Raw genomic sequence first — 14994 nt, forward strand, 5'->3', positions numbered from 1 at the left:
ACACAAGATCTAAATGCCACTTATGGTATAATACGGCACTGTAGGTCAGGGCTCACTACTTTCTCTTCAGTGGGATTTCAGGCTGTAAATTCAATAGGAATCAAGTAAAGCTGTTAGACTGTGTCATAGGCTCAACGCTGAGAAGACACTGGGGATATCTAAGGATCTAACCCTTCAAAATCTCTTCTCTTTATCCATTAATGTGCTTCTCTTGAGCAGCAGAAAATTATTTTCATAGTTTTGTAATGTATCAAGCTAAAGCTCCCTCTCCTCTCCAGGGTCTAAGATCGAACGCACATCATGGAGGAGGAGAGAGTGGAGACGAATGGCCCCAGATCCGCTGTGCCGGCCGAGCTCCATCATCCCCACTCGAAGTACTCTCAGTGGAAGTTTAAGCTATTCAGGGTGAGGTCCATGGAGAAGGCTCCTCTCCCCAGTGAGACACCGGCTGAGAAAGGAGTCTTGTTAGGGATCTCACCTCCTGCAGCTCCTGAAATAGAATTAGATAATAGTGTGAGTCCAGGGAGTGTCATGAAATTGTGCCTTGGGGGAAAAAGCAAGGAGAATGTGGAAGGCCCGGGCCGGAGGGTAGATAAGAAGTTAGAGGAAATGGACACCCACATGAACCACCTCAGGTAATCAGATGTCACTATATTGTAATTTTCACTATATTTCCTATATTTTTTTTTTCTTGAAGACTTTGACAACACTTTTTTTTAATTAAGGTGTCTCTGCCGTCTCTGTGGATGGGTTCTGAGGAAAGTCAAAGGACCCGTGCATGAAGTTCACGGGGATCTGGATGAGGCGAGTAAAGCTGCGCTGCCTAAAATGGGCTGCAAGTTTACAGCCTGGCCAGAGGTCATCCTCAAAGTCTTCAAAGTGGACGTGACAGAGGACACAGAAGCTGTCCATCCTCTCTCTTTCTGCCATCGCTGCTGGATGGCTGCCATACGAGGAGGCGGTGTTTGCAGCTTCTCCAGAATAAGAGTCCCAGAGTGGAAACCCCACTCTTCCCCCTGCAACCTTTGCTCTCCGAAGAAGTGCTCATTCGAGCGTACCGGGAGGAAGAGGAGGAAGAGCATTCCCAGAGCCCAGAGCCTGGCAAAAAGGACGAGGTGGGAACACACTGACAGCATTGTTGTAGGCGAGAGGAAAGTCCTGAGATCATTTGGAGACCGCCATCACGGTCCAGTGCTCAGGGGCTGGAGGAAAACCAGTCTCCAGAGAGAACAGTGGGTAAGGAACATCACCCGCTGCCATAAAGACCACCTGAGTACTAAGCTGATCTCTGATAAGCTCCCCGTGGACTTCCTCTTTTCTTTTACCTGCCTGGTGTGTGACCACCTGCTCTTTGATCCAGTTCAGTCCCCCTGTGGGCACCTCTTCTGCCGCAGCTGCATTATAAAGTACAACCATGTTCTGGGACCTCACTGCCCGGCCTGCAACTTGTCCTGTGGCCCTGATGATCTCACCGTGCCTGCCAAAGCCTTTTTATCAGCTCTGCATTCCCTACCTCTGCTTTGCCCCAGAGGCAGCTGTGGCGAGCAGGTGAGGTTGGACTCATTTAAAGCTCACTGTCGGGACCACGAGCACAATGTAAAAAAGCAGTCATCAGAGCTTGATAACTACCTGCTAGCCAATAAAGGGGGGAGACCCCGTCAGCACCTGCTGTCACTAACCCGTCGTGCCCAGAAGCACCGGTTGAGGGATCTGAAGAGCCAGGTGAGAGTGTTTGCAGACAAAGAGGAAGGTGGTGACCTGAAGTCTGTGTGTCTGACACTGTTCCTGCTCGCACTGAGATCCGGGAATGAACACCGGCAAGCAGATGAGCTCGAGGCCATGATGCAAGGTAATAGGCTATTATAAACCTTTGGTTCAATCAGCATGACTCCAAAGAAAGAGGGACACAAACAAATGAAAATTATGATAGTGTTTATTCATTAATATTTCCTCCTAGCTCTGAGGAATACAGTCATCACATAAATAACAATGAGATGGAAAGTTCACTATTGAAATACGAAAGGAGAAAGTTTTTTTCATTGATTTTGATTGAAAAGCATTTCCTTATTGTCCATCTGTGTCTATTGAACCACTGCTGGTACACGCCCAACCCCTCCCCATTTCTCTCCCACTCTCGTTCTCTGTCTTGCTTGTCTGTCAGTCTTTCATTCTCACACTCTCTTTAATGCACAATAACAACTCTTGTGAAGGGGCTGTTAGAATCAAAACAACATCAGCAGCTCTTGTATCTGCAAATTACACAGACAGCACCATCGTCCTCTCTGGGGAATAGAAGCCAGCTGGTGTCTGTTTTCATCTGCAGCCAATTCATCACTTTTGCCAGCTCCACTGATTCAGCCCTCTGTCCCCTTATAACATTTGGAAATTAGGAAATATTGGATTTTGTAATCACGGGCTTGTGGGCTTTTGACAATGATACATTCACATCTGGGTGTTAAATTCTTGATTCTCTCTGTGTCATGGTATAAATGACTCCAAATACAGGATATCAAATGAGGAAATCTGAGACACTGTTGGTCTTTTTAAATGGGCTTCCACAGTTTGGTGTAAAATAATCCTCCTCATGTCTCAGTGCTATCCTCTCACTTTTCTTTTGTATATCTGTTTTTATTTATTTATTTTTTGCCTTATTCTGTCTTTTTCTAAAAGTCTGTCTCCCTTCATTTTTCCTCTCTCTCTGCAGGCAGAGGCTTTGGGTTGCATCCCGCAGTGTGCTTGGCCATTCGGGTGAACACTTTCCTGAGCTGCAGCCAGTATCACAAGATGTACCGGACTGTCAAAGCCACCAGTGGCCGCCAGATATTCCAGCCCCTGCACTCCCTCCGAGCGGCAGAGAAAGAGCTTCTCCCCGGTTTTCACCAGTTTGAATGGCAGCCAGCTCTCAAGAATGTGTCACCATCTTGCAATGTTGGCATTATTAATGGTCTCTCTGGATGGGCTTCCTCAGTGGATGACTCCCCGGCTGACACCATCACTCGTCGCTTTCGCTATGATGTGGCACTGGTGTCAGCATTAAAGGATCTGGAGGAGGACATCATGGAGGGACTGAGAGAGAAAGGAATGGAAGACAGTGCTTGCACCTCAGGCTTTACTGTCATGATCAAGGAATGCTGTGATGGCATGGGCGATGTCAGCGAGAAGCACGGCGGAGGACCAGCTGTTCCTGAGAAAGCCGTGCGTTTCTCCTTCACTGTTATGTCTGTCTCCGTCCTGACAGACGAGGGGGAGGAGGTTACTATCTTCACCGAAACAAGGCCAAACTCAGAACTGTCCTGTAAGCCCCTGTGCTTGATGTTTGTGGATGAGTCAGACCACGAGACACTCACAGCTCTCCTGGGGCCTGTGGTTGCAGAGCGCAAAGCGATGAAAGAGAGCAGGCTCATCCTATCCATAGGTGGCCTCTCTCGCTCCTTCCGCTTCCACTTCAGAGGTACCGGATACGATGAGAAGATGGTGCGAGAAATGGAAGGTCTGGAGTCCTCGGGGTCCACGTACGTCTGCACCCTGTGTGACTCCAGTCGGGCCGAGGCCTCTAAAAACATGGTGCTGCACTCCGTCACCCGCAGTCACGTGGAGAACCTAGAACGGTATGAAATATGGAGAACAAACCCCTTCTCAGAGTCAGCGGACGAACTGCGAGACAGAGTCAAAGGGGTCTCGGCAAAGCCCTTCATGGAGACTCACCCCATGCTTGATGCATTACACTGTGACATCGGCAATGCCACTGAGTTCTACAAAATCTTCCAGGACGAGATCGGGGAGGTGTATGAGAAGGTCAACCCCAGCCGGGAGGAGAGGCGCAGCTGGAGGGCAGCCCTGGATAAACAGCTGAGGAAGAAGATGAAGCTTAAACCGATAATGAGGATGAATGGTAACTACGCCCGCAGGCTAATGACCCTAGAGGCTGTGGAGGTTGTGTGTGAACTGGTGCCCTCAGAGGAGAGGAGAGAGGCCCTGAGGGAGCTCATGAGGCTCTATCTCCAGATGAGGCCTGTGTGGCGCGCCACCTGCCCAGCCAAGGAATGCCCCGACCAGCTGTGCCGCTACAGCTTTAACTCCCAGCACTTTGCCGACCTCCTGTCCTCTACCTTCAAATACAGGTACAACGGAAAGATAACCAATTACCTACACAAGACTCTGGCCCATGTGCCTGAAATCATAGAGAGAGATGGATCCATAGGCGCCTGGGCCAGTGAGGGGAACGAGTCAGCAAACAAACTGTTCAGGCGTTTCCGGAAGATGAATGCACGTCAGTCGAAGGCCTTTGAGCTTGAGGACGTGCTGAAACACCACTGGCTCTACACCTCCAAGTACCTGCAGAAGTTTATGGAGGCTCACAAGGACTCTGCCAAAGCTCTGCAAGCTACAATTGACCCGATAGAGACCCCGGATGATGAGGACTTGTCTCTGGAAGTGAATGATTTTTGATTTTCCTTTTGATGTGAACTTGAAGTTTTTAACATTTAGTTGTGATAAATGTATCTTTGCAAATTTGACTTTTTCATTACACTGTCTTGCACGTGAATTAAGTAATTTACTGAACATAATTGGAAAACTATGTGATTCTCCCACCATGTTTTTTAATGTGTCTTGTTTTCATCTGAACTGCCTTGTTGCTGAAGGTTGTATACTACATAAACTGTAAATCTGTGTTGCCTTGCTTTGTTAGCAAAGATTGGACAGCAGTGGGATATAGAACCAACACACAGCTTTCTTTTTGCTCGCTCTGAGCAGAAAAGTTCTTTCCTTTATCTTCGCCGTCGGTGAAATATGGTTCAGTTTATTGTATCGCAAGGATATGACACATTTATGAATTTATATAGAGAGGATATTTATGGAACAGATGAAAGCGCTGTAAGTCATGGGGGAAAATTGTGTTAAAAAGACCACATTTGTGGCCACTGTATTAATATATCATTTGAGCTGGAGCAAAATGCAATCACTGGGACCCAAATGTTCTTTGTTTCATGAGTGCCCTCTGAAAAAGATTACTTTAGTGCTTTATCGTGGGATCCCTGAGGGGCAGAATAGATGCCAGGTCACTTTGAACCAATTTTTATCTCTTTTAGTTTTTGCACAGTGGAGGATAGATGATAGTTATTTGAATTCTTCACATAAAATAAAGCATATACTGACCTTTTTGTTGATATCATAAAAATACAGTATGGTCCATTACGGAGCCTAATACCCCATGGACTCTCTAGCAGGCAGGGATTTTTCTTTAAGTACTGTATATAACCTGGGTCTTTTTCTCTGGATATTTCTTCATTGCCACAGCTGACAGGGGAGAGAGATGGGCTGTAGCTTGAGAGACCTGATTTAAACTGATTTGTTGGCAACTTTATTTGTTTGATTGATTGATTATATTGTCTTTTTCTGCCCTCACCATTTTGAATTGTGACAGGCAATTTTGTTTTCCTATTTGATTGAATGTTTGATTTGATTTCACTGTCATAGGTTTAACCATATGACAGCTCTGCGATATTCACATTTCATCGGATAGTTGTCACATTTGTACAATAACATCGTGTTTTGAGTGCATTTCGTCGCAACTTGCTTCATATTTGTTTTTTTCGCTGTAATGAATTGCATTTCCAAAGTAATGGATGATGGATGATTCATAATATTCTACGTGTTCACGTTTTACCATATATAACCAACACCACACTAAATATCAGATACTGTTTACTGGGGTTGCAGAAGATGCTCAGTGATGATACACTTTGTATACTGGTACAGTGGTATACTGAAGCTCAACTACTATGTGTTTGTTTTTTCATGTTAATTGTCACGTATTTCTGCTGTATTTTCACTGAAACACAATGTTTTTTTTTACTACTTTATTTTACTCCTTTTCCAAATAATAAATACATACAGAATCCGGCTTAATCCTCTGGTGTGTTTTTATTAAACAATTTATTCAATTTAACAATAAAAAAAAGTAGTAGTAGATTTGTTCACTGCACTTCTTGAATAAAAATTAGCAATGAACTGTAAAACAGCTAGTGAACTCAATCTGCAAACATCACACAACCCAGAAATATTCTGTCTCTGTGTGTGTGTGTGTGTGTGTGTGTGTGTCTCTCTCTCTCTCTCTGTGTGTGTGTGTGTGTGTCTGTCTGTCTGTCTGTCTCTCTCTCTCTCTCTCTCTCTCTCTCTCTCACACACACACACACACACACACACACACACACACACACACACACACACACACACACACACACACACACACACAGACTGTGAAAGCAAGTTAAAAAGACAGCATTCTTCACTTCAACTTGGATATTAATTAATTATTTTCATTATAATGCCCAAAGGTCTATGTTGTTTATCAATTATAATTCATTTAATTGTAAAAACAATTTAGATGCATTTATCTCTGGAAACCAGTTTTAGGAAGTGTTAATTCAACCACTCATATTTTCAGTTTGTTGAATGTTTACAAACATTGACAGTGCTCAGCTTGACTTTCCTGGAAAATGAGTTACATTATCTACTGCACCAGTGTCAATACCATTATGATATTATCGCACAATAGCACAGCATGTGCATTGGTGAGTTTGAAAGGAAGATGAATTTTCATTTAACAAGTGGGCATAATTTCTGTTACAATTGTTCTAAAGTTGTTTTTGGTTTTATTCTGAGTCTGGTTGGACTGGCAATTATGCCATCATTCAGCTGACATGTATCATAATGTACTGCCATTTTATTAGATTTAACAACATTATTATGACTGCCGTGGTAAGTGTGAGTCACAGTGCTCCACTGTATTCGCCAATGGGCACTTTGGCCATTGACTTATAAAACAGTTGCTGATACAAACCAGATACAAACCAGAAACCCTGTCAAACTGCTTTTGTGTAATATGAAAACACATAAGAAATGAAATGGCATGAAGAGAGAAGATTTGAGGCTTTTTATTGTCATCACAAATGTTATTTAGTTGGTACATTTTCCATTCATTTATTGTCAATGTGATTGTAAAAAGAAACATAAAAAAGGGTTGGGAAGTAAAACCTGTGGTAGTTAATGCAGTACTATACAAACAATAGATTGCTATACAGCTGATACAAATACACAACTTCAAATATTGGGAATAGACTAAGACATAAGACTAAGACATTTTTATCAAAACATTATATGATGCCAGTGAAAATAGACAGCTGTCAGGTATGAAACATCACTTTGCAATTTCCAAATTGTATCTTTTCAAGTCAGTGTATTCATCAATCATTTATTTGCTTATATACAATAAAGTAGAAAACACAGTATTCTTAACTAACAGTGACTATGCATTGAGAATTAAAATCACTCAAAAAGTCTTCTGAAAAAGCTCTTTTTGGCAGGGGACATCTTGATTGTTGGAGGAGTTCTTCTTTCCTTAACCTTCATGGGGGTGCGCTTCAGTGGCATGACCTGTCGAGGTGGAGTCATCTCCTGGTAGGGCAGGCCTCCATGGTCCAGGCAGAAGTACTTTTTGCTGCCCTGAGAGAGTTTGACTAGCAGGGTTTCAGACAGCTCCATGCACTGGGCGTGGACCCAGTGGCCTCCCTCCCCTCTGGAGCAGAAGATCATGGCTGGCCGGTGGAGCTCAGTGGTGTAGTACGGCTCCCATGTGTTGGGATTTATTTGACAGCCCAGGCAACATTTGATCCAGTAGCCTGTTTTTGATTCATCCTCCTCATCCTCTTCATTGTAAGTGTCTCCTTCTCCCTCGCTGCTGTCCTCCAGCTCATGAGGCTCACGGCCAAAGTAGAGCTCCTCAGAGTCTTCGAGAGGAGTAGAGTTGTCATAATCTGTCGATTCCTGGCTGCAGCCCATTGTTCCTTCTTCCTCTTTGCCCCCGTCCTCTGTCTGGAAGCTCACCAGATAGAAATAATTCGTATCTGGTTGAGATGGCCTTCCCTCTGTGGGTACAGCAAATAGGATGTTTCCATCCTTGATGCTGCCCCCAAACCAAGTGCGACTATGGAGGATGTCCGGAGTCCAACTGGGTTGTTCTGAAGTCTCAAATTGGATTCCTTTCTCATCTAAAATCACAGTGCTGCACTCCATCCTCTTCAAAGAGTCAGCTTTGTATCCGCCTAAGATAATGTATCTGTGACTGGGACCCAAACGGGTGAGTATGGCGCTAGAGATGGATATGCCAGTGTCCAGGGTCTCACAGGAAAGCAAAGGGCTGCCCTGCAGAAGCTCGACACGCAGGCGAAAGAGTCGTGGGGGGCGGGAGTCTGAGGCAAGTGAGTGACCTCCAATGAAGTAGACACAATCTTGTCTAGCGAGGGCCAGATGGAAAGACTGTCCATCGCTGAGCTCAGGTAGAGTGTGGGCAGAGGAGCAACCAAACTCCAGGTCAAACAGGAACACCTGAGGAGGACAGTCGACGACGCTGTTCCAGCTCTCCGTGGTCCGCTCTCCCACAGGCATGTAGGACCTACCCCCAAATAACACGCAAGCTGTCTTTCCTCGGCTTTGAACCATGCTCAGTGTGTGGCCGTATCGAGCCCCTGGCACTTCTCCCACCAGCTCCTTCTCTTTGCAGCACAGGGTCAGCTTTCGATTGCAGCCACGGCTGTCCATGGTCAGCAAGTACAAGCTTGATGAGATCTCGTTATTTGGGGTACGGCCACCGTGGATGAGGTAACTCTCTGGAAGCCCGTCATAGGGGTCAAGGCGGCAAACAGCAGGACAACGTAATGGAGGAAGGTAGCTGGAATCGTTGGAGAAGCTGATGGCCCTCAGCTTCATCTCACCCTGTTTAAACCGAACTCCAAATACTCCTGTTGGGCAGGAGCGCTTTGGCCAGCCTTTCTGGCCAAACAAGAGAACTTCCCCATCCAGCTGCAGCAGAGAGCAGCCGGGCTGCAGGAGGCCTGCACAGTTCACTGGAGTTACTGGTTGCAGGGTCATTTTCTGGCTGCAGGTGCCTGCAACAAAACACAAACACAAAAACACAATGTGTCAGTCAGCTGTTGCATGTTTTCACTTTGGCGATTTAAATTCTTAAAACTTCCTGTTTACCACAACATATTGAGGACGATAATCCATGTGATCATAATAAGTGTTATAGACCCTGAAATAATAAATAGGGTCAGACACTAATTCAGCCTCTACCCAATCTACAATTTTTCTATTAATGAATAGGCTTACATAGCTCTACAACAATTTATACAGTATAGATACATAAATAATAACCTGAAAAATAATAAATGATGGTATTAAAGACGACAAAACTATTACGTTTAACACTACTAGTATAGATGGAGTCGAATAGTTGATTTAGCTCACATATTGGACACATATGCAGCAAGCGCAAATTTTCAAAGTTTCAAAAAAAAAAAAAAAATCAAATACAGTAAGAAATGATCACAGAATAAAATGAAATGAAACATGTAGGATGTAAACTGGATAAATGGGTGAATCATATAGGGATGGAGAACACAAGAAACATATCTTTTAAGGGAAGCTACATTATTGACAATCCAACTGGTCACTATAAATATTTATGCAATTGCTGCTCCAATGTTCCTCAAAAAGGTCGAAAAGAAGCAATTCTGTCAGTATAACACTCCATGGGTCTTTTTTTTATTATTAATTTCAACCATATATAAAGCCCAATATTGAAAACCTTTTATCTTTCAGAATCTTAAACAGCAGCATGAGACAGATAAAAACTCTTGATATTCCTGGAAGATGAGCAACATTATCCCCTGTACCGGAGTCAATACCATTATGATATTATTGAACAATGGCACAGCATGTGTTGCACAGTAGGTATTGGTACCTTTCAAAAAAAAAAATGAATCAAAACAAAATTACTGATTGACTTTTCATTTGATGAATGACAGTTTCTCACAGACTTCACTTATAGTTGAAGAGCTTATTCTGAGTCTGTCTTCATCATTCAACTGACATGTATCACCTTATTAGCTTTAGCAACATTGTTATAACCTTTGTGATAAAAAAGACACTAACTGTTTTCCAGTCAACAGGATGGTTACACAGACTTTACAAGTGAACTTAGAGACACAAGAGCACATTATTGATTTAAAGAGCCTTCCCTTATATTAGAACCATAAGCTTTAGTTTGCTTACCTTATGGCCGGGGCAAGGTGCAGTGTTTGAGCTGACTTAACAGTGATTCTTAAGATCGCTAAGATGAATCTAAAGGGCTCTTTATGTAATCGAACTTTGACAAAAGTAGACGGTGACAGTTTGTGAAGCTTCGTTGACTAACAAACACTTCCAGATCTTGAGGTTAACAGTCTGTGACTGCTGCTCCCTGGCAGGTGTGCAGCTTGAGTGCGTACAGAGTCACACTGTATCCTGCACACGATGTCATTGAAGTTAACATTAAACAGGCTATTAACACAGCCTTGACTGTTGAACCTGCATAATATTGTGAGAAATTACAACCTGGAAACATATGGTTCATTTTTTCCTCTCTCTCTGCCCGTGATGAACAAGTTTAAACATCAGATCCAGGAGATTATTATTATTATTTTTTTTACATTAAATGAATAAATTGTCATACACTCAAAACAAAATGAATAATGAATGTTATTATAATAAATAAATGATTAAAACTTATTTGTTCATTGCATTCCAGCAGTCATGGTGGTTAACACAATCTATGATGTTGAAGAAATTCATCCACTCTCCACTAGCAGGAAAACACACATTTGCTATTCATTCTTTTTATTGCTAAAACAAGACACACCTCTGATGATGATACAGTGACACAGGAGGCTATGGTGTGTGTCACTCCAATTCAGAATGACAAGTGTCCATGCCCGTTTCTGAAAACAAAACAAAACAAAAACCCCTGAATAAAGTCATTCAGCAGCTTTAAGTGGCAAAACTATGTGATGAATATGAACTGGAGCAGATGCAAACAGCCATTTAATCGCAGTCAAACTCAAGATTTATTGATATGCATCCGACATTAATTAAGATATTGGACATCAGAAATTCCTTAAAATCTCATAATGAATGATCTGCGGTTACTAAAATGATTTCCTTCTCACACAAAACCATTTTCTACTGGCTGAAACTCTGAGATAATTAACTTCATGTAGATGAATGAAATGATTTTCCCAGTTTATTCTCCACGACTAAGGCTTCTAATTCACACAATCTTTCTAAAGCTGATTACAGAGCCTAGTCAAACTTTTTTTGTGTGTTAATTATGGGGTAACATATACTGATCCATTAGTATTAAGAAAAATAGGTCAAGGGCAACCACTTCTAATGTGCAAACAGAAATATTTATTAACGTGCTGCTCCATTAGAAAGAGCATGCCCTTTTAAATGTGTTACTCTAAGGATGCATGTGTTATGTTGCACAGCCTAGAATCACATTTTCAACTTTGCTGCTTTAATTTAAAGCATCCTTTGGGTTTCCGATGTGGCCATCCTTCCTCTTCTGTTGTTGTGATATGCCTTCACATGAAGCCTTTTCCTTCTCAGTTTTCCCCTTATAGGGGGGCCAATGTGTCCAGTATTAATCCCCGTCATTTTTTCTTGTTAATTTTTTTTGGAGACACTTGGTCTTCATTTAATCATATTGGAAAGTCTGAATTCATAATGTGCATTTTGAAAGAAAATTGTGAAATTGCAAATATCAAGGCCTAAAATTATGAATTTGAAATTGAAATTTTGTTCATTTACCAGAAAGTTTGCTTGTAAAACGTCTTGCAAAAGGGTGTAAAGACATCTGTAAAATACTAAATTACATAATCACAACTAAACAGAGGACTTGAATTTTATTTCATAAAACTACTGATTGTAACCATTGTAGCCAAAGTCAATGGTGCAAATTAGGTTCAAAATATTACATTTGAGAAAAAAGCATAGAAGAAATAGTCAGAAAAAAGGTAGAGAGGTAATTTTTCTCAAAGTTCAATCATACCAGAACGGAAATACATTGGCTATTATGGTTTTCCTTTTTTTTTTTCATCTCATCCTTTAAACACTGCCAGACTACTCTTATAGTTTGCTGAAAAAGCCCTATATGCATTTAGATAAATGTGACTAGTTGCAGCCTGCATGCGCACACACACAGATCCAGAGACACGCTGACGCTGGATACACTAATACCTCACAAACCGTAAGCATGCAGGACAACACTATCTGTTTCAGTGCTCTCTCTGACACTTCCTCACTGCCGAATGACATGCTGTGCCTGGAGTATGAGTCATTAATTCCCACAGTATGCTCAACCTAATGCATTATCATACTATGATGCCGTTTCCTGAGAGAAAGGGAAAAGAAAGGAGAAACAAAACATAATTCTTCAATGGGGATGAATACATTGCAGCAGCAGGTTCAGGCTGACACTGCTGCGCATATGCCTCTGTTTTTAAAGATTTGACCTACTGTAGGTAAAAGCATATCTCCTATATGAGTGACACACGCACATGCCGAAACACCTAGAGAAAAACTGAGCTGGAAGCAGATGTCTACCCGCTCATTAGCATAATGTTTTTGTGCACTGAGCGGCTGAGAGAAAACTTGAGGAGTGTGCAAAACAAAGGCAGAAACCACAAGTGCCTGGAAGACCGTTACAGCTTGAAAACACAAAACAGCAGAGCACCTGTGTGTCTAAACTGATGCTTACAGGGCTGAGAGGAGAGAAAAAGAATTTAGTCCCGTTACTGGAGACAATGTAGTACAGTAATACAGAAAATTCAGATGTCAGTGGGATATGCAGAATGGAGTTTTTCTCTCCTCTCTTTATTTTTTGAGATGTGTTCCATCAGTATGAATTCAGCCTTAGAAAAATAAACCTTTCCCAGTCCCCTCAAGGCATCTGCACGAAGCACAGTTGAAGAGCAGCGCGACTGCTATGCTATGTAGCCACAGCTGGGATGGTGCAGAGAGTGAGTAGGAGGCACAGCAGTGTGTGGCAGACCCCAGGCCATGCAAGGATTTGTACATAATTGATAGAACAAAGTAATTAGAATCTGTGGTAGCACCTGTTTCTGTCCCTCGTAATGCATCACTACCTGACTGTTGCTGCCCTGAAGCGCGCTTTTGACGGATGACATGGTGACAGCTCTGATGTTCTGACGATCACTGTGCAGCGGTGTTTATTACTATTTAATGTAACGGTAATTGCTCCCCTTGTGGTGATTGGTACAGCGTGCCGGTGGGGTACTTCCACCTTACTCTGTTTAACGCTGTTGTGCTACGGTGGTTATCATCTTGTCATAGCTGACCCGTTGTACCACAGGTCAGTTTTCACATTCAGGATCATTGTTTTAATACTTTTACAGTCATTTTAATTGCTTTATGAGTGACCTAAAGGTTAGAGGAGGAGGTTTGTGACTGGAAGGTTGCTGATTCCATCCTTACACTGGCAGGATTAAATCTGAGTGGGAAAAGTGAAAGAGCAGCACTTATCCAGCCCAAAGTGGGGCCCTTGAGATGGAGCCCAACTGCTCTGGTGGAGCTTCTAAGTGCCAACAGGTCAGGCTGTGGTTGTGGGCAGATCCTGGTGTGAATGTCAGGGCATTTCTGTAAAAGAGAAGTTGCCCCTTGGATGAACTTCTCTGTGTTCTGAATTATGAATGAATGGATCTACTATCTGCAACTTGCAGCTGGCTTGTAGAAACTCAATTTACTCTACTCTACTAGTCATTTGGTCAGTGGACTCAGTCTCAGAACCCCTTTTGGCCGTAACAGCCGATATCGGGGGACAATAAGCATTCACACTTCACACTTTCAGCACATTAGAGTCACCTTTTAACCTGATGTGCATGTCCTTGTGGTGTGGGAGGAAGTCAGAGCACCCACAGGGAACTTATGCAAATGTGAGACGAACATGCAAACTTCACACAGACAGGCCTCTGTGGCCCAGTGATTGAACCCAGAATTGTCATCATGAGGCGAGAGTGCCTTCAGATACATGACAAAAAAAGTTAAATTGTCTCTCTGCGTGCCTTGAACTTGCACTGCACTCTTCTATACACAAGCGACCGTTATCTTATTACTTCTGTCTGACATCTGGCTCTACTACCAGTTTCCACAACCCAGGTAGGATATCTAAGAAATATATTTAGCAAAACAAAAATACTAGAATATAAAGGAATGTTAGGAGAATAGGGTTGTCGAATCCACAGTGTCCCTTCCATGCTTTGCGCCAAATCCCTCTTCTTTCATCTTGTTGCTATTGTTCTTGGATTTCCTGTTCCACTAAATATGTTTCTCCTTTCTCTGTGTAGGTGAGCTGCGAGGTTTGTTTCCCTTGGTGGGTGGCAGGTTGCCAGGAGCGCAGCCTGTCTTGGATACTCTGGCATCAGACCAGATGCTTTTGGAAAACCCTGGAGTCTCTCAGCAGCTCCTCTGAGCTCTTCTAGGTCTTCTTCATTTAACTGTCCTCAGGGCAGTGTCACAGTTCATGGGCCGTGACTGTTATATGTTGAACAGACAACCTAATGCAATGTTTTAAGCTGATAAGCTTAGATTTTCTCTCACCCTGTCTCTCTCTTCTGCCAAGAGGGGGATTGCTGTCAGTTGACGTACAAACGCAGCCCCTGCAATTTAACTCATTCCCAGGGGAGATGAAGGGTCATGACACAGAGGAGGAACTGAGCGCAGAGCAAGTGAAATGTGACAACTGTGGGACAGTTGTGTGGCTGGGTCTTACCTGTGCATTAGGTTGAGCTCAGTCGCTTGTTGAACCTCCTCTGCTCACTGAAAAACATGCAACATGTGCAAATACTCCACGTGCGCATGTTTGTCTTGTATCATATCTGTACAGTATATTGCTTATAAACTGTATATTGTCTGTAAATGACATTTGTCAGTGTACAGTATTGTATAGCTTGCAAGTTACAAATGGCAAAAAGTGAGTTCCTTGTGTGTTCACATACTTGATCAATAGATCTGACTCTGATTGATACCCTTTCCCTATTTACAACTGGTATTATAATTGATTGGACAGAAATGGGATATTGCCCAACCACATCA

The 14994-nt window shown here is 42.8% G+C and overlaps 2 protein-coding genes across 2 annotated transcripts; one reads left to right on the forward strand and one right to left on the reverse strand.

The window, feature by feature from the left end:
- The first annotated feature begins 278 nt into the window (after positions 1–278).
- On the forward strand, positions 279–5902 carry rag1 (recombination activating 1). Its single transcript, XM_085779615.1, has 3 exons — positions 279–635; positions 726–1849; positions 2705–5902. The coding sequence occupies exons 1-3, from the start codon at positions 301–303 to the stop codon at positions 4447–4449; spliced, it is 3204 nt and encodes a 1067-aa protein (XP_085635741.1). The 5' UTR covers positions 279–300; the 3' UTR covers positions 4450–5902.
- A 1047-nt stretch (positions 5903–6949) lies between these two features.
- On the reverse strand, positions 6950–8931 carry rag2 (recombination activating gene 2). The gene has a single exon (XM_085780602.1). The coding sequence runs from the start codon at positions 8929–8931 to the stop codon at positions 7330–7332; it is 1602 nt and encodes a 533-aa protein (XP_085636728.1). The 3' UTR covers positions 6950–7329.
- Positions 8932–14994: the final 6063 nt, after the last annotated feature.

The sequence above is a fragment of the Trachurus japonicus genome, chromosome 6 (assembly GCF_045865225.1).
Source record: "Trachurus japonicus isolate A0001 chromosome 6, Traja_1.0".
Taxonomy (NCBI): domain Eukaryota; kingdom Metazoa; phylum Chordata; class Actinopteri; order Carangiformes; family Carangidae; genus Trachurus; species Trachurus japonicus.